At 42.8% G+C, this 24,115-nt stretch overlaps 1 protein-coding gene across 1 annotated transcript in view; it reads right to left on the reverse strand.

Annotated features, from left to right (window-relative positions):
• The window catches only part of LOC116939620 (glycogen phosphorylase, muscle form-like), a 54,054-nt gene that overhangs the window by 24,667 nt on the left and 5,272 nt on the right, over positions 1 to 24,115 (reverse strand). The window contains exons 3-5 of the mRNA XM_032948241.2: positions 5,678 to 5,779; positions 5,210 to 5,288; positions 2,560 to 2,663 (exon numbers count right to left, since the gene is read on the reverse strand). Coding sequence (XP_032804132.1) covers positions 2,560 to 2,663; positions 5,210 to 5,288; positions 5,678 to 5,779 — 285 coding nt within the window. The remainder of the gene's footprint in view (positions 1 to 2,559; positions 2,664 to 5,209; positions 5,289 to 5,677; positions 5,780 to 24,115) is intronic.

Consider the following 24,115-nt stretch of genomic DNA (forward strand, 5'->3'; position numbering starts at 1 on the left):
TACTGTACAGAATACATTATAAACAAACTTGGCCAACCCAAAAAAATCCCAAGAGATGGAATGAAAAAGAAGACAAGGGATAACACCCACGTTAAAAAAAATTCCCAGACTGCACAAAAACTTAAGGAGAAAAGAAGAGGAACTGATCTACGCCTACACGGGGCACTGGCAAATAGTGTGCAGCCATCGCTGCACCACAGCATGCCTTGTGGTGGAGACAGCTGAGAAAGTGGCCAGTCTCTATGCACGTATTTACTGTAACCACTCTGCCCTTTAAGCCAAACCGTGCCAACTCCCCGTGTCACGTTACAATAACTCCCAGCAGACCTCAGCCCTCTATTTTAAGTACAGCGAGCTATTACAGAGCCTGACATTTTCAAAACGCTGATGGCGACTTAGACGGGAATGTCTCAAGTGGCTTCAACTTGGCTCATCCGTTTTGGGAGTTTGACCACACCTTGTGAAATCATTCAGAGACTCTCCGACTGCATTCGGTGTATTTTACGTTGACGGCGTAACCCATAAAAAAATACATACACACACATTTGGGCATCGTTTTATTGCATTATCGAAACATTATCAATACCTGGCAAGGAGTCCCTTGAAATATTGTGCAATTAGAAAACTGCTGAGTCACATCTTAAATCCTGGCTGCCGGCTACAGAATGGCGTGCTGCCACCACAACTCCCATACGCTAACACTTGTTGCAGCTTCTATCATACACCGCATATGATGTGAAACAGCTGGGCTCCCAACTTTGTCAATGAAGGTGAAAGGACCACAGCACGACTGTCAGTCAACGAGCCTAGGCTAGACATTACACTTGTCAGTCCCACCTGAGGTGGCGCAGCTTTAGCGGGTCCCAATTATTTTCTGTAACCAATAACAGTGAATTACGTGATCAAACATTTGAAATGAGGGGGTAATAAATTCTCTCCTCATTGGATCTACTAGGCGTTTGCTACCTTTTGTGAGACCCATTTCTGCTCTGGGCTGTGTGCTGTGATGGACAGCGCTCCAGTGAGATCACAGCCCAAAGCCACACATTGCCTGACAGTCATGTGGATTTGGCTTTCAATTCATTTTTTTCAATAATATAGTAACGCTTAAAAATCATGCCAGACAGCCAGTGTTTTAATGCACAGTGTGGAAAACAAGGTTTGGTGGATGACATAAATATGTGAAACTCCCAAACCCGATCAGCTAAAAGGTGGCCAGGAGAGGTGCAGTACAGTGAAAATAAGTCTGTTAAGTCAGCTCTGGGAATCGTTGAGTGCTACACTCCTTTTATCCATGAGGTTTGTTGTTTTAGTGCTGCAGTTTCTTCAAACATAGCAAAAAAATATACATTTGAAGTACATTTTGCCAGACGTTACAACGCACGACCCTCCTGCATTTATCCAGATAACTGAGACTTTTTATGGATGTAATAATTAATAATAACATTACATTCAAAATCGACAGGGACCAGTTCATAAAATTGCATCTGAGCATACCTCCAGAAGACGACGATCGAGGACTGCTTGTGGTGTCAACTCAAGTACCTGTTATCCTCACTATATGGTAACCCTTTAAGTCAGACAAAATATCCATCACATGACAATGAAAGACTTGGTCCTCAGAGAAAAAAAATATACCAGAGCGTAAATAATCAAATTAATCTCACGTGAGTTTTTTTTTGTGTGCAATTATTTACAAGTCATCAGGCTGAGACCAAACACCCACAACATACCGGATTCAACGCCGGACAGTGATTTAAATGCCAGACTGTGTGTCCAGTACCTAAAACCAGCGCTGCCCAACACTCAACACTAACTCAAAACGCTCAAGATCAGCCGTATATCATGCGATGAACACACAGAACACGCCTGGCGAGCGCCCTCCAGAACCCCGGGCCAGCGTTGTGTTGCATCAAAAATTTAGGCACTGCAACACGAGAACTCTTCCTTCCTTTAAAGGATAGGGGATATTAATCACCGCTGGTGGGCAGATACAACTTTTCACGCTGCAAAATGTTCCCTTCAAGGCTTGTGCGCATTCAGGGGACCAATCCAACCAGTCCATTAATTAATGTGTGCTTAAGAAACGTGTGCACAGTGTAATGACGTGTTAATTACAAGTGGTAACGTGCTCATTTTATTGTCACTTGCAGAACGACATTTTGGCCAACTGAAATAATGGGGAAAATCACATGTGCAAATACAGATCTTCATCAAACTGCTGCTAGATGAAGGCCTCCTCATTCCACGTGGGTTTTGCTGGTTATCTGAATATACTTCACCTCACTCGTCAGTGTACATTGGTGAAGGCAGGGAGCATAGATATGGGAGCATATTGGTATAGTACAATGGATTTTGACTGCACTCAAATAGCCTTAAATATAATTTACAAAATGTATGTATGTTGAAATTATTTTGGACGGTACATAGGCAACCGTGCTAATCCGAGGTGCTGGGGAAGGACAACCAACTAAACACAAAAGAGCACTTCGAAAGAAATGAGTTTTACATTTAGATTTAAAAGTGCGTAGCTCCAGTGACAGTGACGGGTGAACGGACCTGCCAGCCATCGCAGATCCTCTGGTTGAAGATGCCAAACTCGTAGCGGATGCCGTACCCATAGGCAGCCAGCCCCAGTGTGGCCATAGAGTCCAAGAAGCAAGCTGATTCACAATAAAACAAGCAATTTTTTGTTTATATTAAACATAACAAAGATAAATATAGCGGTGGTGCAGTGGTTAGCGCACTGTGCTATGAACCCAGTAACCCTACTTTGATTCTCGTTGACAGTTAACATCAGTGGTGACTGATCTATGAACCAGTCCTCGGCACCCCCTTTATCAACCCACACTGAACAGCGTGATGAAGCATGGTCAATCAACCTCCATGACCGACACAGCACGGTGAGGCCTTCATCCGGCATTGGATTGTTAAAGGGCTACAAATATTATTTGTATAACCCAGAGGCAGGTGCAGTTTTGCGAGCGCCTTTAAATACCCGCACAGCGTACGAGAGGGAGGCTTGCAGCCAACACCACGAGTGTGACGTCACCTTTGTCTCCCCGTTACCCATGTTGACAAACAGAGCCAGATAATCACGTAAAGACTGTGTTAACATATGAGGGGCCTAGGATTGGTGGGGATATCAAATTGCTACTGCTGTTGCGCAGCATCGTGGCCAGCGATTAAGCCCTAGCTCACTGGGATTGTGATGTGGAACACGAACCGCTGCACCAACGCTCCGCACATTAAACACGCTGCACACAGGCACGCCGGGGCTGCAAAACGATCGCACTGCTCGTGTAAATTCAAAACACGTGCAATTGCACCCACATTGCATTTCCACAACCAACATTGGGATATTTGCAATTACATTCCAGGAAACATTTAATTTTAATAGCAGCCAGTAAGTACATGTGATACGACAGAAGGGTATGTGCACTGAAAGCAAATCAAAGCATCGCAGTTGTTGACAAGACCTGTAAATTAAATACAATTTTATTTAATCTCATATTTCCTTTTGCAGAAATAATTTTCAAGTAACCAAATGTTGCAAGTCATCAAATTTGTATCCCTGCCTTGGGGTCGAGGGCTGATCGCTACAGTAGACCTCTGCAGCTAGCGGGTATAGAGTATAGATTGCCAGTTGGTATACAGTGTAGATTAATGCTCTGTTTTTATTATTTAAAGCTCTTGGCAGGAATGCAAGCGGCAGAGCGAGGTAGCTGCAGTTGCTGTTGCTGGAGTTACACAAGAGGACCACCGTTCACGCCTTTTAAAGGCAACAAAACAAGGCAGCAGCATCCAGAATTCTGTCCGTAAGGCATGCGGGGGGTATATTAGGCAGGATGGAGGGTGGACACTACGAATTGATAGCCAGCATTGTGGAGTAAACAAGTTTTTTTGACAAGTGGGGCCAAGTGCCTAAATGCCATACCCTTGCTTGTTTTAGTTTACCGCTACATTTCTGTCTGAGTGCACGTCTTGTTCGCAAGCGAGACGTGTGTAAGGACGGCTCTCCGGGGCAGTTGTACACATCACACTCTTGCACGCTCATTATCCACGACTGAACCTAACACCACCCCTTGCAATCTACACTCCGTCAGTAGAGGGGCCAGACAAAGGGGGTCTAACTCACACAGACCCCATGGCCATACCTCAAGGTCACAGTTTACTCTCCTAGTGAAGAGGTTGAGAAAATCAAAGTGGCCGAATGCACCAATGAACACGAGGAACTGCTTATATCATGCGCTTACTCTGGGTCAGTGATGGAAACTTTACATTTCTACTGCGGGGTGGTACGCCCAACTGTGCTACTAAGGCTAAGGTTAATATCAGTGGCGAGCTATATCTGAACCAGCCATTGCTCCTCCCTTTACCTTCACCAACCCATACTGACAAGCGTGGTACAATATGGTCAAATAACCCCATGACCAACATGACGCAAGGAGGCCTTCATCCAGCATGGGACCGATGCATGGTTTTGACGTAATTATTAAATTTCTGTACTAGTACAAGTACCTGCTGTTGAATGACGGTTCCCGAACCCCCCCCCCCCATTCCCAGGTGGTACCCCTGGCATGTCACAACCCCCAGGGAGCCCCCCCTCAAACACCGTGCACCCCCACCTGCACATGCACAGTGGTCACCCACACACCCCCTCCTCTCCCTGCAGGCACTGAGCAGCACGTGGTCTCCAGCCAATGAGAATGTCTGTAATAGACTGATAAAGCTGTAGATTTTTGTATAAGAAGTTTATTGTGGGGGCCAGTCTACAATGTTGACTAAAATACTTTGTACACTATTAAACTACGCTACTTTGTAAAGTGTTGACCTGATGCTTTACGCGGCCTTCTACTGGGATCTTCTGTGCAGAGCTGGAGTGAGTTCATGCACGCTGCTCATTGCTGTGTAACCCTGTGGTCTTTTCTCCTGCTCTGTTCTGTGTGTGCCATGTGGTCAGTGAGAGCTGTGTGAGCACGTGCTGTCTCATCATCGGTGTGCTGTGCGCGTTGCGTGCCATGCGAGCGCGTGCGTGCTGTGCGTGCGAGTGTCACCTAGTCGGTGGGCTGTGCGTGCCGTGCGAGCGCGTGCGTGCTGTGCGAGCACGTGCCATCTAGTTGGTGTGCTGTGCGCGTGCGTGCCATGCGAGCGCGTGCCATCTAGTTGGTGGGCTGTGCGTGTGCGTGCACCGTCTTGTGGACTGTACCGGCGAGGCGGCCCAGGCCTCCGTTGCCAAGCCCCGCATCCTCCTCAATCTCCTCCAGCTCCTCAATGTCCAGGCCCAGCTACAACCCCAACAACACGTGGCAACGAATCAACACCCAATAACCATCGCAGGCCAAGTACTCACAAGAACACATTTACTCTTTCTCTTATCAAAACAGGTCAAAGTATACTTAAACAAGCGTTTGGGTAAGCTTATCGCCAGTGTCAGTCCTGATGGTGCAACACCTGTGTGAATCTGGGAGAAAGAAGGGGCGGTGAAGTTTGGTAGTATCAAAGGCAACGGTCGGGATAACCTCCCGTCCTCGACCTTTGTGGTAATCATTTGTGCGCATTTAAAAAGCAGGCATTTTCATAATTATGAACACACTACAACGCAGATTTAATAGCAACAAGATTAATCTGTGTCGGCACGGTACGGAATGTGTGAGCGGGTTCATTCCCCTCTGACCTGGTACATGGCCTCGTCACAGCTGTTCTGCACGCCCAGGTTCACCATGGTGTTTTGGAGTGTGCGGCCCATGTAGAATTCCAGGGAGAGATAGTAGATACGCTGCGGGGGGGGGTGATGGGGCACAGGAAGACACACATGCACAACGAAAGAATGCGAAGTGTTTAGTTTGGCCATCAAGCAAGATCCAGAACATGGGGAGGAATATTTTTTTATAGAACAACACACTTCTCTCAACGGGAACAAAACTTAAACATAATGGCGGATATCAAAAAAAGCCAGTGGTGAACATTTCACTTGCTTAAGACAAGGGGCAGGGTTATCCATAGGGTGAACAATGTTGACCTCCCAAAAAAATGGCACATTTTATTCAAAACGCTGAAGTTTAAAATGTGTTCGGGAGTCATCAGAGCACTCTATCCCTTTACGTTTGATAAAATTCGTACTAACCTGTGAGAAAGCAATAGTGGTTGTTCTTTGGAGATACTGGTCACTGCTTTGCGAAATGTTCATTACTGACCAAAAGCTGCCAACAGCATTACTTCACGTTAATTTTAGCATGGCGACACTTAACTTTGAGCCCAAAAAAATAGTTAAGTATAATACCATAGCTGTACTCATATACTGTTTCACAAATAATGCACCGTACAAGTAATTCCTAAGCCGCTTTAGCTTACTCCAAACTTCCTTGAATTCCACCCAACTCAATTACATTTACGCAGATGCTTCTAGTATGAAGTAAATAACTGGCTTGGTAGTCCCTGAAATGAGAATTTAGCCCGTAGACAACCTCAAGCAAACCAATTCGTGCACCACCAATAACCATAATGCTTTGGCCCTTGCAGTCAAGATCTTGTCTTTGGGTTCAATGCCATGGCTACTGTACCATATTAATAGCTCACAGGGAGCTTTGGCAATGCGAGAGCTAAATTATAGCCCAGAATATTAAACTTACAACCATACACACAGATGCCACTCACACACACACACATGCACACATCCACACTGCAGGCACTTGAGAGGCCGGTAGGACCATTGTGATAATTGCCATGGGGCCTGTCAGCTTATAGGAGCCCATGGGAGACTGCTCACGTGTTAAGACATGTTGGCTGAATTTCTCTAACAAGTGAGAAGTAAAACAATGACCCTGATTTATTATGGAAGGGTAAAAGGGCAAGAATACTATTTGCTACATGTTATAATTGCGTTGTTAAATAATATTGAAACACACTTTGGAGAGTCAATGGAATGTGGAAAGCTTGACTGACAAACAGGAGGAGTCAAATGTTGTTGTCCTTCCCCCGCACCTTCGATTAGCGAGATTGCCTACATACGGTGGGGAAAGAAGTTCAACATACATAAATACAAATTGAAATCGCAATCAATGGTCAACTGAGCCCATCATTTCTCCAGAAATGATGGCATGTCAATTGTGGTTATCTCATGGAGATAATGACCACCACGATCAGAATATGGAGTTTCCATCGCTGACTCTGGGCTGACAACAGAGGAGTGCTGCCCATTTATAACGAGCAAGGAGACACTTTTAGTTGAAAGGCTTAACCATGAACTAAGAAGCTCTATGCACTGCAAGTGTGAAGTTAATGTCTGGCAGACTTACCCACAATGAAACATTACATTAAGAGGTTTATCTGATCAAGGGTACAATGCTGTAGGATGCATTGCCTTTCAAGCAGCATTACTCATGCGTTCCTTTCAACGCCTCAGCAGAGTTGCAATGCTAATCATCACCGTAACTGATACAAGTGTGTTCAACATTGAATTGCAAACAATGTTTACGTCAAGTTGTTTTGATTAATCATTCCACAGTAGATCATAACTTTCCCCACATTTCATTCATGACACTTGTTTGTATAATTGGCTGCAATAACTCCTTAAAACTCGTGCTGTGTACTGAATAAAATGCTGCGCAAAAACAAATAGGTATTTGTTATTGAATGCCATTCTGCCCTTATGACATAATGCAAACTGTCAGGATAGGATAACACAAAAGGATATGTTTTATTTTGTTTTAAAAAACCTGACATTTCAAAAATGGATATGTAAAACGTTATATGTTTATACACCGGGAGTGATGAGGAGAGCATCACCATCTTGGCAGTATCACAACTGCAATTCAGCACATTTACCGGACTACATTAGTGATAAATAAATATTTCCGTAATTGCTATTACCACTGCTGGAAGTCCTCCCCACGGGCATGTCAGTCACGGGGGTTGTTTGACCTTTGTTTGACCCCGCACCTCTGATTAGCACGGTTGTTTACGTACGATGCGAAAGAAGTTCAACAAGTATACATACCTTACTACACCGCACTAATCAGTGCAGGTTGGTGAAGGGGTGGAGGCAAGGACCGGTTTAGTTATTACTTGCCACCGATGTTAGCCGTGGCTGGAGATCGAATTAAGGTCATCGGGTTCATAGTGCAGTGTGCTAACCACTGTGTTACGGTGCCCCCCACCGTACTGACACTGCACAATTACCCATCACAACTGTAGCTCCTTAGGGGTGCTGTGATTAGAAAGCTTGTGGAGAGTCAACAACGTTCATGCAGTCAACTGGTTTCCACCATAGTAATGTGGAATTTCTCACAATGGCTAAAGACTAGCCAAGTGTTTTCCTGTTTATTTCAAGCAAGTCAAACTTTTATTTATTTATTTTATTCTGCTAAGTGTCACAGCCTCCGATGGTAACCTTAAACTGTACCCAAGAGCACAGCAGTGCTGACTCAGCACCCTGGCACCAGCGAAGCATTTATTCCCCGCACCCCTGCCCTTTCCGTGTTCATGAAGAACCCGCCGAGAGGATTACTCAACCACCTGCATGCACCACAATATAAAACACCGCTGTCATATGGGGCTTGGGGTCATGGCTGATGCAAGCTGACGAATGCATGAAATGCAGCGTTTCTAGGGATCATATCATGGTAGCTCACTGCCGCATCGTCGGAGAGATTGGTTCACGCAATAAACATATGGAATTCTTATCAGTGACTTAGAGCCACCAATGGAGATTAGTGATTGGTCATTGCACGTATGAGCATACTTGGCCTTCATGTTTTTCATGCATTATGAGCACCAGATTCGGACCCGAAGTGCAGTTTCATCAAGTCGAGAATCAAGGTCAGGATTGCAGGTAACGCTATCGGGGGTTCACTGTAAAGTGCTGCAATTTCTAGAGGAAAACAAAATTGATTTTGTGATGCTTGAGCATTCTAAGATGTTGTATAACGCGCCGGGCACTTTTCCCCAATCAATTGGTGTGAGGTAAACAATACCATCCAACAGTACTCGGATCTGTGCATTTGCTGTACAGTATTGTATACAAAACACTTATCTGGCATATGAAAGAATCATTTGAATTTTGCCCCTGTCAGAAAATTTGCTGGCTCAAGGAACTAATGCTGTACCAATGTGAGAGATCACCGAGCCCAAAACTGCTGCGACGCTGGGTTTTAATCTGAAGCTCCCATCTAAGTTTAAACCTGGTTCTCGTGTGTATTGAAGACTCAGCCCAGCCGTATAAATAACTGTGAAAATGTGGATATCTAAACAATTGTTCATTTGAACATGGATCTACTATTAATGTGAGAACATTTTAAAAATAAATAATTGTTATTCTCTCAACCGTAATCAGTCACGAGGATTACATTATTGTCGAATTGCACCATTAGATTTAAGAGCCACCCAATATATAATTAGTGCATTTCCACAAGTTTTCCCACAGCATATTTGGTGTGGTTGGAAAGGGGCAATCAATTTCCAATGTCATAGGATCACACGCATTGAAGTATAACGTTAAAAAATCCTGCACCAACCGCTTCAAACCTTCTCCTGCATTCACCCACCACCCATTATGCTCCACAATCGCCCACGGGACAATGCACTTAACCAGCAAAGGTCAAATTTTACCTTTTTTTAAGCGATGGGATACTATTTAAGCAAAATGTACTTCATTCATAATTCATGTGAATACGTAAGAGAGGTTCCCATTAATCCTAATTCTGCACAAATTTCTAAAAAACCTACTGTATACATGGTGTGCTTTGATATAATACACACAGTATACATGGCTCTAGCTGAATTACAGTGAGGGAAAAAAGTATTTGATCCCCTGCTGATTTTGTACGTTTGCCCACTGACAAAGAAATGATCAGTCTATCATTTTAATGGTAGGTTTATTTGAACAGTGAGAGACAGAATAACTACAAAAAAATCCAGAAAAACGCATGTCAAAAATGTTATAAATTGATTTGCATTTTAATGAGGGAAATAAGTATTTGACCCCTCTGCAAAAGATGACTTAGTAATTGGTGGCAAAACCCTTGTTGGCAATCACAGAGTTCAGACGTTTCTTGTAGTTGGCCACCAGGTTTGCACGCATCTCAGGAGGGATTTTGTACCACTCCTCTTTGCAGATCTTCTCCAAGTCATTAAGGTTTCGAGGCTGACGTTTGGCAACTCGAACCTTCAGCTCCCTCCACAGATTTTCGATGGGATTAAGGTCTGGAGACTGGCAAGGCCACTCCAGGACCTTAATGTGCTTCTTCTTGAGCCACACCTTTGTTGCCTTGGCCGTGTGTTTTGGGTCATTATCGTGCGGGAATACTCATCCACGACCCATTTTCAATGCCCTGGCTGAGGGAAGGAGGTTCTCACCCAAGATTTGACGATACATGGCCCCGTCTATCGTCCCTTTGATGCGGTGAAGTTGTCCTGTCCCCTTAGCAGAAAAACACCCCCAAAGCATAATGTTTCCACCTCCATGTTTGACAGTGGGGATGGTGTTATTGGGGTCATAGGCAGCATTCCTCCTCCTCCAAGCACGGCGAGTTGAGTTGATGCTAAAGAGCTCCATTTTGGTCTCATCTGACCACAAAACTTTCACCCAGTTGTCCTCTGCATCATTCAGATGTTCATTGGCAAACTTCAGACGGGCATGTATATGTGCTTTCTTGAGCAGGGGGGCCTTGCGGGCGCTGCAGGATTTCAGTCCTTCACGGCGTAGTGTGTTACCAATTGTTTCCTTGGTGACTATGGTCCCAGCTGCCTTGAGATCATTGACAAGATCCTCCCGTGTAGTTCTGGGCTGATTCCTCACCGTTCTCATGATCATTGCAACTCCACGAGGTGAGATCTTGCATAGAGCCCCAGGCCGATGGAGATTGACAGTTCTTTTGTGTTTCTTCCATTTGCGAATAATCGCACCAACTGTTGTCACCTTCTCACAAAGCTACTTGGCAATGGTCTTGTAGCCCATTCAAGCCTTGTGTTGGTCTACAATCTTGTCCCTGACATCCTTAGAGAGCTCTTTGGTCTTGGCCATGGTGGAGAGTTTGGAATCTGATTGATTGATTGCTTCTGTGGACAGGTGCCTTTTATATAGGTAACAAGCTGAGATTAGGAACACTCCCTTTAAGAGTGTGCTCCTAATCTCAGCTCGTTACCTGTATAAAATACACCTGGGAGCCAGAAATCTTTCTGCTTGAGAGGGGGTCAAATACTTATTTCCCTCACTAAAATGCAAATCAATTTATAACATTTTTGACATGCGTTTTTCTGGATTTTTGTTGTTATTCTCTCTCACTGTTCAAATAAACCTACCATTAAAATTATAGACTGATCATTTATTCGTCAGTGGGCAAACGTACAAAATCAGCAGGGTATCAAATACTTTTTTTTCCCTCACTGTATGACCGATTCTATTGTAACTATCCTCCCAATTGCCTATAGAGCCACACAACTTTCCACATGCAGATTTGTCCTGGTCACTGATAACAAAGTGAAACGAGCACTGCCTCAGTGCTCAACTTCATTGGCAGCTCCAAACAGAATTCCGCATGCCCTTGCTCAGTCACCATAACACAAACAAACATATTTAGTTTCCCACAAATTGAATACAATTGAACATATGATAGTTTCTACACGGTACACCCAACGGACTTGAATGAAACAAAATACTTGTATCTTTCTCGTGAATAATACATACAGGGTGCATTCTATGAAAAGCTCTTTAATCGTCTTAAAGCCTTTGTGAACTCACTTGCCTAATAGTTTTTTCCACGATTCCATATTCCATTCTCAACTGAATAAAAAAACAATTACTCTTTCAAAAAAGTGGCTTCCACCAACACAATTTTCAGGCACTAGCGAGTCAAGACCTTATTATTTTCTGTGGCACCTAACCGATTTTGTGAAACATTGTCTTCCATTAAATATATTAAGCCTATTTCACTATTTATGCTTGGTCGCACATTCCATAATTCAGAAACTGGAAGCAGGGTGAGTGGAATCATGCACATATGGAGACATCACGTTTGTGAGACCCTTACCTGCATGAAATGAAGGTGCCTGTTGTGTGTAAGAAGGTTTTTACGAGAGGCAATCTTTGTGCTGAAGTATTATCCCATTGTACACATGAATTTTCTCCAGCAGTTTTCATCTCAAATATAAATGCACTCCAACAGGAAGTGGCCAAATAGTCCCAAGTAGGACCTTCCTGAAAAATAGTTGAGGTTTCAGATGAAAAAAAGGATCCAAGTGCAAATGAATCTAAGTTTACTTTATTTGTTATACGGACGATCGCGTTTAGCCAGTCGGGAGTGGTAGTCATCTTTTATGGCATTCACAAGCCAGTGGTGGAAATTCCACATTGTGTGACAGAGGTCAGTTTATACATATGACTACTATTGACTCAAAAACAAAAGTGAAGTCATGTATAAACCCTGCGGGATGATGGGCTCGAGTTGGTCCCTGACTGGGATTTTAACTTGCAACGTTCCAACTGTGAGTCAAGCATGCTGCCACGGTGCCACCCAGCCGGCTTAAGGCTTTAAGGATGATTGTATCAAGATCAAAAATGTCATCCTGGCTGCTGCCATTCATGGATCCATACACCTACCCATCACCTCATTTCATACTGATAAATCGAGAAGCTGTTCCATTGTTGATGCTTTATCTACGAGGTTTGTATTTATATTTTATATTTATATTTTGGGACGAGGCATTCTCCTTGATTGGTGACCTCTGGGTAACCTGCCGTCCTTCGTTCTGCATAAATTCCCCATGCATCGGCACCTCATACACTCCTCCTAATTTCCATTCTGAATTTCCAAGTTGTTTACCCATTTCTGCTGTATAATTAGAAATGTAATGAAATTTCAAGCACTTACATTCATAGGGAAAAATATTAGTTTTATTTCCTTTCGTGAAGTCAATAATTGTGTTAATAACTGCTTAATAATGTTAACTATGACGACATTTAACTATGTCAGTATCTGTAGATAGTTTACCTTTGTATTGGGAAGCCGTTTTACATGTGTCATTAAAAAAATACGTACTATAAAACTAATTAGAATTTCCGGTACCTTTCAATACTCATTTGGATGCATCTGTCTGACAGTTATCACAGTGCAGACATCAAATGATCAATTAAATGCAATCTCTTTGTTGCACTGGCAACTATGACCAGGGCCCTTGAGGCAATGCTTTCCAAATATAACCATTCCCTCCTCTGTGTTCGGTGAAGGTTATCGGGGGGGAAAAAAATCCATAGCCACCCTGCTCCTCTCGAGACCAGGCTCATTGCTGTGCTCGTGGCCATGCCATTAAAACCATAACCAGCTGACGAATTTGTACATTCATTTGTTTAGGTAAGTGCGCGTGGATGTGGATGGACATGCGCACTCTCCCGATATTCTTTCTCCGTTTGAATCCTGCCAATCATGCAGCAGGTGAGGATGCGGCTGGACACCTCGGTGGGCAAATGCTATTTATTGCTCGCAACTGCAAAGGTCACGGGTTGGCAATGGCGATATAGGCCTTCGCAACTCGTGAACGTGTTGTACCATACTCTTTGTTGGGTGTATTATTCTCCATATCAGATTCGCAATTTCCTCTTGTTGCTTAGCAAGCCCGCCAACAGTAAGGGTGCTGAATAACAAGTCATTACTGCAAGAATAGATACGGTGCTGTAGTTTCTACTGCTGTTCATTGACAGGCAGATATGGATTGTGGCCATTGCACTCACACTGTGCACTCGTTCCATCAGCCAGCAGAGCGGAACAGGTCGAATGAATCATCCCTTGGCCAGATGTGACCTCAGGAGCTGAGAGATACAGGTCCCAGTCCTCTTGGGATAAGGGCTTTAGGCTAATATTTAGCACAATTAGCTAACTAGGGTTATTTTAAACTTGCAAATGAGCCTCCAGTAGGTAAATGGTATCCATATCAGGGTAGTGGGACCTTCAGTATTCATGGCGATACCAAAGAAGCTCCTACTGACTCATGGCTTCCACAAACAATGGGAGGGTCAGATTAATATTTTACTCGGTATCCTACCAATAAAGCTGCCAAACGTCTCGGTATTCCCCGGACAGTCCTCATTTCAGAAAGGATATCCCGGGTGCCCTGCTGTCCCAAAGCATTTGCCAAAATTGGGATTTTTGTCCCGATTTAAAATTCTGCTTTTATGCTCATGATACGAGCAAACGTCGGGGCTACCTACGTAGTGCGTGAGGCTAGCTGAGGAGTAGATGGGGCCTATGAAAGAGAATAAATGTCTAATGACAATAAAAGTGGGGCCATCACTCAGTGTGTGGGCAGGGCGAGTGATTTAGAGGGCTAAGTAAAAGTGGGCAAAGGGCTGCTAGCTCACTCGTGTTGAGCGACTCCAGCTATTCGGTAGCTTAAACCTTGCAGCCACCAATCGTCAACAGTAAGAACACATTATTTTGGAGGTCTGCTTTTACGGTTTGCGGTTGACTACGCAACAGCTGCAACACCTAGAAGATAGAAGGAAGTGATGATGAAGTGTGGTGATGTTAGCAGCGTTGGCTGCAATGGCCTCTTATTCTTGACGCAACTTGCCAAGAGGGAAGACTGACAGCGTGCCGCAAAAATTGTTGCGTCAGCTTTTCTGCCAGATCAATTACATAAATTATCAATGAAATACACTTGCATAGCCCAGGCAAAGCAAAGAGCATTGTCTAAAGCACAGTGACCATGGAAACAGCTTCTTAAAGATTTATGAGCAGATTAGCAATGGCTGGCACATTTCAAGGACAATGGTGGTAACCTTCCGGCAATACCAGAGGCATAGTGAATCAAAAGGTGCCTTAAAGGGTGCAGTGCAAGACATGACATGTTTTTACTTTCATGGCCATTTAACAGAAGGTGGATTCACAATTCTAAAAATGAGCTGAAAACACTGCACATGTATGTGCTGGAGAATGTGTTGTTTAGCTCTTGCCGAAATGCCGCCTTGTTGATAATATGAGCAACAAGACTAAAACGTACACAAACACACACATTTTATATTAGCACAGGATAATGGGAGGTGATGGCTGTGGAGAGCGTGGGGACGTGGAGGGTAGCGCGTTTGCTGTGTTAATGCAAGTTACTATAGCAGCACGGTCACAAGGGAAATGCTTGTTCGTCAGTACAGTGCGCCAATGCTCAAAGGAAACCTGTGGGTTACTTAAGGCTCCTGGTCTTCAGGCATTCAGCAGCTACGCTCAAGGTCACATCAAGTTCATTTCGAATTCATCTTTCGGCAGCCTAATTAAAATGGCAACTTCACCTTTTCCATGGAATAAAACGGCTATGAAGGGAAGGGCCATAGGATTTACAGATCCTTTCTACTTATTTGTTACCTGCCCATTTAATACACCACGACAGCGCGTGAGTTTTTGCAAAATGTTTGCTGTTTGAGACTGAGTATGCCCCATGATTTTCATGGATAATTCGATTACACCACACAACCAGCAGCATTTGCTGATAAGATTCAGAAAGTCAAACACAGGACGAGAATATTCCTGCTTTGATAAATGCTGCTGGAAGACATTGGTAAACAGCTGATGCGCAAAGTTAGCCTGTAATTCCCATGGGGGGGAAATTGTGAATACTGTACTGTTTTTGGTAACATTTCAGTGTTTACCTTTGTAGCTATAAACAAAAAAAAAGCATTCCCTTAACATAAACTCCAGCAGACGCTGTCGAAGTAAACGTTAGGATGAAAATGTTTACAGGAGCGGGAAACTCGTCAGATAAATTCGGCACACTGCCTACCACCATCAGTTTCCGTCCCTGGCAGTGTTCACTTGATAATACAGAGCCCGTTTTAATGAGCATTGTATCAAAGTAATAGAATAAACGATGGAGTGGTGGTGCAGTTGTTAGATCACTGTGCTACAATGACGAGCAACATGCGTTTGATTTCTGAACACAGCTAACATCAGCGATATCTGAAATGGTTCTGGGTCTCTCCACTTCCCTTTACCAACCTGCACTGACCCGCATGGTGAAGTATGGTCACCATACTGGCCTGTAAACTAACGAATGGAACAATAACAGCCCGTTTTAATTAATTCAGCACGAGGTGCATTAAGGACAGCAATAATGTATTGATTTGGTTTTGCAATTATTCCATTTTGCACTGGGTCGAAGATTTGATTCTCACAACCTTCTACTCAGAGTGATTAATGAGAGGGATAATCAAAGTCAAGTGAATGTTAGAGATCCTGTGACAGCATATGCATGATTATGCCGATTTGTGGTAGCAGTTCAAATAACATTCAGGAATTACACTTATCTAATCTTACAATAAGTTGTAAAACATACAAATGTACCATGACAATCTAGAAATTCATTAATACAAAAATGATAAAATGTGTACCCATAAAAAAAGAATCCACATATTTATGATATGGACTATTCTCTCTGCAAGAAAATATTACTGTTCATAATTAACTTTGTTTATCTAAAGATTTTAGTTTTTAGAAAAAAATACAATGAATCTCACCTGGCTCTTACCTGGTAGAATGAAGGATATTCATTCCTTTAAATGTACTTTACATAAACGTGTTCGTGACTAGAAAAGCATCGACTTAAGTACGATGGGGCAAATATTATGGTGCATTATAACACAACACATCCAGCACGTAGGCATGTTGCACCCGTCCTAATCGGAGCACGGTGAACAACCAATTTAAGTCGAGGCCATTTCACCTTTGAGGGCTTAAAAAGCCCGCACCGTAGCTTAATTCAACATCTCAGATAAATTGCTACTTACAAATCGAGGCATTTTCCTTATCCAATGTGATAAATTGTCAAACGTTATTCTAAATATTTTATTAAACCTCGTCGAGTACATATATAACGCAACAGGAAGCAATTGCTTCCTGCTCACATTTACATGTGTAAGAGAAATGTGCCTTACAACTCGCACCCTTTCTGTGTAGCTGCCGGCTTAGTACAGTATCACAAAACGTTACTGTGCTTAAGCAGACGTAGCAGATGATCAGCTGGCAAATGCTCCTCAGAGTTACCATATTATGAGAATCGATTTTCCCCTTTTTTCTGGCAACAAAACAGGTGTTAAGATGTTAAAACACCAAACTGAAACCTTTTACAAGGAATCATGTCTGCATTAACCACAATACTCTGGTATAACGCCGTTTGAGACTAGGCTCCAAAGAAAGCTGTCTCTGGTGTGGACCAATCAGTTTCAAAGACAATGCCACATATACTATCAGTGTTTTTTGTTTGCATTCTGACCACAAGTATTGTGGTTAATGAAGACATGATTCCTTGTAAAAGGTTTCAGTTTGGTGTTTTAACACCTTAACACCTGTTTTGTTGCCAAAAAAAATGGGAAAACCTATTCTCATATTTTGGTACTGGCAAAGGAGGGCCCATGAAGTTACCACATTGTGTTCTGGGTGAGGTGCAGTGTCAACTACCAACTATTCGGTCGTAAATGGCTCCAACAACTACTAAATGTGCCATTTAACCTCGACAAAATATGAAGTCAATTATGTAACGCTGTGCCATGCCCATTGTATGGAGGGTAATCTTAGAAAATTGACCGGTTTCCGATTACGGCACATATTTGACATATTCCATCCGTAATATGATTATTTTATTACATTTCAGAATGTTTTGTTCAAAGATTCGTTTAAGTCTAGTAAACCTGGAAATTAACAACACTACACTGTGCATGCAATGGGCTGCTGCTGTACTCGCATTAACACAAGCCAATGATGACTTGAACATTTTGTCACAGAATTCGTTTTTGGAAGAGCTTTCCATAAAAAAATATATTAAAGTAATCGTAAATTTTAATGTACCAGAACAAGCCAATCCTAATCTAATCATGCAGGCCTGGTGGCGCAACACTTGTGTCCCCAGCGTTTGAGAGGAAAATGTTTGTTAGACTCCCAAATACATTCGACTGCACGGTTACACGGAGATAGCAGTACAGCAGCAAATAGGGTCATTTTCAGTGCTATTCTCTCGTGTATAAATGTGCATTTTCTCCAGGTCCTCTGGTTTCCGCTCATACACAAAAAAACACCACATGGGACCCTCTTGAAATTATCTTGAGGCTCAGTGGAGGCTTTCCTCGGTAAATGAATTGCAATCATTTCGGTCAGCATAATCAACCAAAATCAGTTCTTACACTCCCAACATATGCATCAAATCGTTGGAATTATATCTGTACATAATATAGCTATGTCCTATTATTACAAGTGCTTGCTGTTTCAGGGTCCTGTAATATATTATGGTTTATCGGTGTCACACTGCAAGCCTAAGATTTATGCACAAAACCATGAGGAAGCTAACTAATTCAAGTGCACCATTATTGCCGTGGCAACATGGCTGCTATAGATTTCAGTGCAGTGTGGTGCATGGACCTTAACGTTACAAATAAGGTGGCCGCATTTTTACATTTGTTATGCAATTTAACATTTGTGTTATTGTTACTATTCATAAACAAAATAACCGATTTACGATGTTGAACTGGTAAGTTTGGCAACATGAATATAAACCAATATCACGCACACGAGTAATTCAAATCAATATTTATGCAACGAGCAGACAAAACGATGGACGAGTAACCGAATCAACACATGATGGATAATTCGCACAAAGATGCCGTAATGCGAGCGGGCAGAATGGGCTTCCCCCAATGCAGCCTCTGGAACCAAGCCCGCACACATTGCCCCTCCCTCTCTCCCAGAGACCTGCAATGCAGCACGCAGAGTGTGATGACATCATACTACGGGTGGATTTTTCCGATGGTTTGGCGCCGAGGAAAACGCAACAGCCATCTGCTACTACTGCCCTAGTGCGGGAAAACGCCGCAATTGCTCTCAAAGACGAGGAATGCCCTCCCCCGTATGTCACACACACACACACGGAAAAAAACATTTTTCCATCACAAATATCAACCACACTGTCGGAGAAAAATGTACTGAAGGTTAATAATAATGACGATGGCTCTAACCGTAGGTGGTACTTAGCATTCAACTCCGAATAGGATGGTTGACAGTTCAAATTCCAGTTAGGGATTGGCTCGGCCAATCACCTTAAATAGGTCAGAAAAACGCGTATTAATTTCTGGTAAATGAACAGTGGTTGATCTATGAAGATTGACAGCCACCATAGGAATGCTGAATTTAGAATGGAGGTGAGCGCGATGCAAAGCACGTTTTAGCATGGAGGCATTGCCTTCTCTTGAGCACAAAATCATCCACACATCAACGACTTCGCTTGATTCTTTTTTTAAAAAACAACACCACAGACATCTACAAAGGCTACAAATGAATTTCCAATTGCAATGGTGTATCCTCTTATTTCTGTGAGTGTGTTTGTGTCTCCAATAAAGATGTAAGTATGGTATAAGGATGAGTTCTGAATGCTGTAATTAAGCAGGTAATTATTCATTCAGAACCATGCCAAATGAACTTCAACCCGCAGTGTAATTCGTGTAATCAATCCCGTTCGTGACATTTCCAAAGCTAATGTCGCATGTTCAGATGGCCGTCTTCAGTGTAAAGCAGTGCACACAAAGGCTCTCCATACATTACAGCACACAACTCATTGTGAACACACGCATGCAAAATACCTGCAGCAGTGTCAAATTTCACCCTTCCAGATGCCAAAATGGCTGTAGTCCAATCAGATAATCTTCTGAAAGGCTTCCGCAGTAGCAGTTGCTGAGTAATGTTATTTTCTTTAACAGTATTGCATGTAACGTTTTTATAAATACACATTTAAGAAATACCATTCACCTGATAATAATTTTGCAAAGCCTGCGAACAAAGCTTGTTGTTCGGTGAAGTCAAAATGTCCAAGTGTCACCGCGTGTTAATGGAGTGTTGGCCAATGCTCAGCAGTTGGCAGCCCTGAGCCACAGCACTATGACAGGTTCCATTCAAGTCTCTCTCCTGGATGAACACTGTTTATGGCAACAACATGGAACTCATTTCATAGACCCTTTATGAAGTATTTAATGCCCTCTCACAAAATCACCGGGCTATATGGAATGGTTCCACGGTACACAAATGACAGATGAGTAAAAACATCCACGAGAGGTTACCATTCCAGTATTTTATCTGCATTTGAATTGATCACTGGGTTGTTTGTATTGCTTATACAGAGCATGATGGTTGGTGTACTATTGCAAGTTATAATTTCACTCTATACCTAAACTGGGATGTGAGCACTAAGCATCTTTCATTCATAATATATATGAATAAGCACAAATGTATGTTCAAATGCACGTGACAATACAGACAAGACTCTGCCAGGGTAACAGGGCAAGTTTCGTTAACGAGCACCTGTTAAGGTCAGCATTGCATATGAAAGGGTGGTGCATCTAACACCGTGATACGTACTGCGTGCATTTGTTTTAACACAAGATGGTAATTTCCACCTACGAGCCTTACACTAGTTCCTTTTACTGCTGAATGCTTTGTATATTTAGGGCTAGAGACTTCTCTTAGGAAAACCTAATTTAATGTATTCGAATTATGTGCAACCATTGGTGACTTGAACGTTTTTTTCTTCACATGCCGTGGGCATATGTTTTGTCACATGACTATAGAACTGCAATTTGTACTTGACAGAGCTGAATTATAATGTACTATAGGAAAACTAAACGAAACAATTGTCCTGTTTGTGAATGAGTGCGAAACGATAAATTCACAAGAACCTGATTTGATCAAGTTGACTGAAACCCATATTTACACCCAGCATCTGATTCTCAGCAGTGTTGCTTCCATACATTAACCTCCATATAAAATCTACTTTGGCAATGTGTCTCATCGTAAACACAGTAGGTGGTGCGATGTGCTCAGAGCTGTGTAATGGAGAATCTGCTTTTCCTGCCTCGCTTCCAAAACTCAATCTGGAGGTTTCGACCTCCAGCGACCGAGCAGCTATTTTTGGAAGACGCCTGTTGCCACGCTTCCTTAGATGTCCCTGTAAAACTCGCCTGTAAAGGTCGCCTGACACATCTGTTCAACGCACAAGAAGCCCCTGCCTGACATTACAGACCAGTTATTCAAGATCAGCCACTGTACACATCGATTGCAAACGGTGCACTTCTGCCACCCATGTCGTTTAACTCGACAATCTCTAACCAAATGAAAGATGTTGCTGAGATGTGAGATGTAGATAAAAAAAATATTTCTGTGGTTTTCCCACCTGATGATGACTGCTTGTGTTGCAATGGAAACGTCGTGATTTATTTTTTTTATTTTATACCTACGTGACTTTACCGAAAGAACCAGAGAGTAAAAGATGTACAGTACTTTGTTTTTAAAGGGAGATCTGTTCAACTAGTTACTACACAAAAACATAGTATTTGCAACATACTGTGGCTACAGGTCTGTTTAACATCTTCCACTTGAGCTGCTCTTGCAAATCATACCAACAGATCTGTAATGGGCACTCAAAAAAACTCCATCACCCCTACCCCATCCCTACCCTCCACAGCCAGTGACAATTATTTTAAACAACTTTAACACAGGGTTGGGTTAGGTAAGGCTACCAAGCCATCATCCTTTACTCGTCATTTTCTACATTTTTATTTTTACAAAAATACACAGCTATGAAGCCGTACTAAGCAAACGACACCAACGTCCATGCATCCCCTTTTCTGCGTCTGAACTAATTCCGGGGTCGGCTAAGGGAAAGGGGCACACGACTAACTCCCTTATGAAAGTGACCTCGTGAGCCCCCCCCCGCCCTTAACGAGCCAACTTGGTGTCAGATAGCCCCGGTAAGGAGGGCTGCCTTGGAAATCAGAGCCAAGCGTGCAAGGCCAGTTCATGGCAACGTGGGGAAAAAGTATCTGAGATAAAACACGCATTGGAAGTGGAGGGATTTGTCCTCACAGGGTTCTCCCCTGAAAGAAAAACTTTTTTTGTTTCAATGGGCACTCACCTAGTACTGTATAAATAAAGGGTAATGTCGGTAACCAAATAATCTATGAGATCGACCCTCTAACCACATCGCCTCCCAGCCAAAATGTTGTCCGCTTATGGATGATTACAATTATGTACATTTAAATAAAGTAATTTGCATTCAAGGAATAATTCTGGTGACATTTTTGCCAACTCATAACAAGAGGTTAGGCCGCTATGGTTAAAGCGCTTTCACGATCAAATACCAGTCAAAAATTATCTCTCTTTGGTCGATAAAAACCGGTTCACTCTGTGTAAATCAATAGTGGCCGTCTTGTCACACAGAAATGTGGAATTTCAATCACTGCCTTTCGGGCCAGCAAATGATTTGAACAACCGGAGAATTTAAAGGCGCTTGTTTGATCAGGAGGACATGTCACTTACTACCTTGTATCAATTAAAAGGCGTTGTTTGCCAACACAGCACACCGTGATGTGTATACAGCAAGAATTGCCTGTGTGAGCAGAGGACGCCTACAGTACACACGTCCAGTACAGTGTACCTATAAGCGGACACACTGTGCGTGTCACGTTTCAGATCCTGTTAAGAAAAGCGACAGCGGAGACTTTAGACAAACATTGCGCAATCACGCAGGCCATTCGCACAGCGTTTATTGTGCATTGCGCAGCAGCCCTTCTGGTGCTACAAGTGTTCACGGAATATATTTACAGCTTCACTAAATATATTTACAGCTGCACTATAGGCAACACGTACTTGAGGCTGACAACTAAGGATAAAACGATGGGCATTCATCCGAATATGCAAATGTATTATTCCATTCATAGATGGTGCCTAAACACACACACACACACGTGTCAGCAGGACTAAACAGCCAGTACCGTTGATGTCACCACACCTATACATCGCTTCCTACCTTCTGTTAGCTCCCACCGCTCTTGCATACAACAACCAAGCCTCCGACGGCTACGTTAAAGGGCACTCTATTCGTAAGATCGTATTTAGTATTTTAAAAACAAACTTGCTAATTGTCGAGAGACATATGAGATACAATCCCGACTGAAAGTACATGGCGGTGAACGCGAGAGTGCACGCGCTAACTCACCAGCTCTTAAAAGTCTGCAGTGTGTACACCTTTAATATTTCGTAAACATATGCTAATTATTAAACGGATGCACATGTGGATACGGTAGATGCTGACGACCTACGCTCCCGGCTTTAGGGTTAGAGCGGTTGCCCTTCATTTCACCTACAACGGCACGACAGTGCGCACCACCATATTTGTGTGGCGACATCACACTTGGGAGGCAAATAAGAGTGTGCAGTATTCCCCAAACAAGGTAGCTTTACTGTTTTATTGTACAAAGTGGCACATTGGGTACAATGGCTGCAGCTAAGTGACTTTAATGTCAACATGCCATTCCCTTTAAAACGCCGTTTGTATAAGACAATATATAGGCATTCACCTATTCACAAATACATCACTGCATTTAGAATTCTGACAAAGGTATGTTTCTGATGGAAAGCAGTATGTTATTTGTTTAGCAATATAACTATCTCAAAACATTAAAACATTAATAGCCAATCCTGTGTCCCCTTGTATTTGCAAATAACATGCTCCTGTTGGTTAACAAAATATGTTTAGTGTTGCATAAAGCATATCTCAATGCGTAGTATGTAATTGTTTTTTGAATTGTAAACCAAAACACCATTAACTGTTCACAAAGGGTCACATTGCTATTTGCATAAGTCAACCCCGGCACGCATTAACGTGTACGAATAAGACGATGCTGTAATGAAAGTATACATTGTAATACGATTTACCCATTTACAGCGCTATGTCAATCCACTGCTGGATGAAGGCCTCCCTCCCAAGCTGTGTCGGTGACGGAGGTTTGTTAATCATACTTCACCAAGCTGGGTAGTGCAGGTTAGTGAAGAAGGTGGGCCCAGGACCAGTTCAGATATCACTCACCATTGATGTTAGCCATGGCTGCGAATTAAACTCAGGTTACCAGCAAGTCTGCAAACCCATTGTTCCACCGCTCACATCTTATAACGCGGTATATGACCAATAAATGTTTCTGTACATGTACAGTACACATATTATGCATACACACAAATATATAGGTTTCTATGCGCACTGCTCAAAGTACTTGGGCATGCATTTCGCAATTGCTGCAGAGCTCTAATGGCGAGATTTACAA

This window comes from Petromyzon marinus, chromosome 6, assembly GCF_048934315.1.
Source record: "Petromyzon marinus isolate PM22_M1 ecotype Great Lakes invasive population chromosome 6, UKy_Petmar_22M1.pri1.0, whole genome shotgun sequence".
Classification (NCBI taxonomy): domain Eukaryota; kingdom Metazoa; phylum Chordata; class Hyperoartia; order Petromyzontiformes; family Petromyzontidae; genus Petromyzon; species Petromyzon marinus.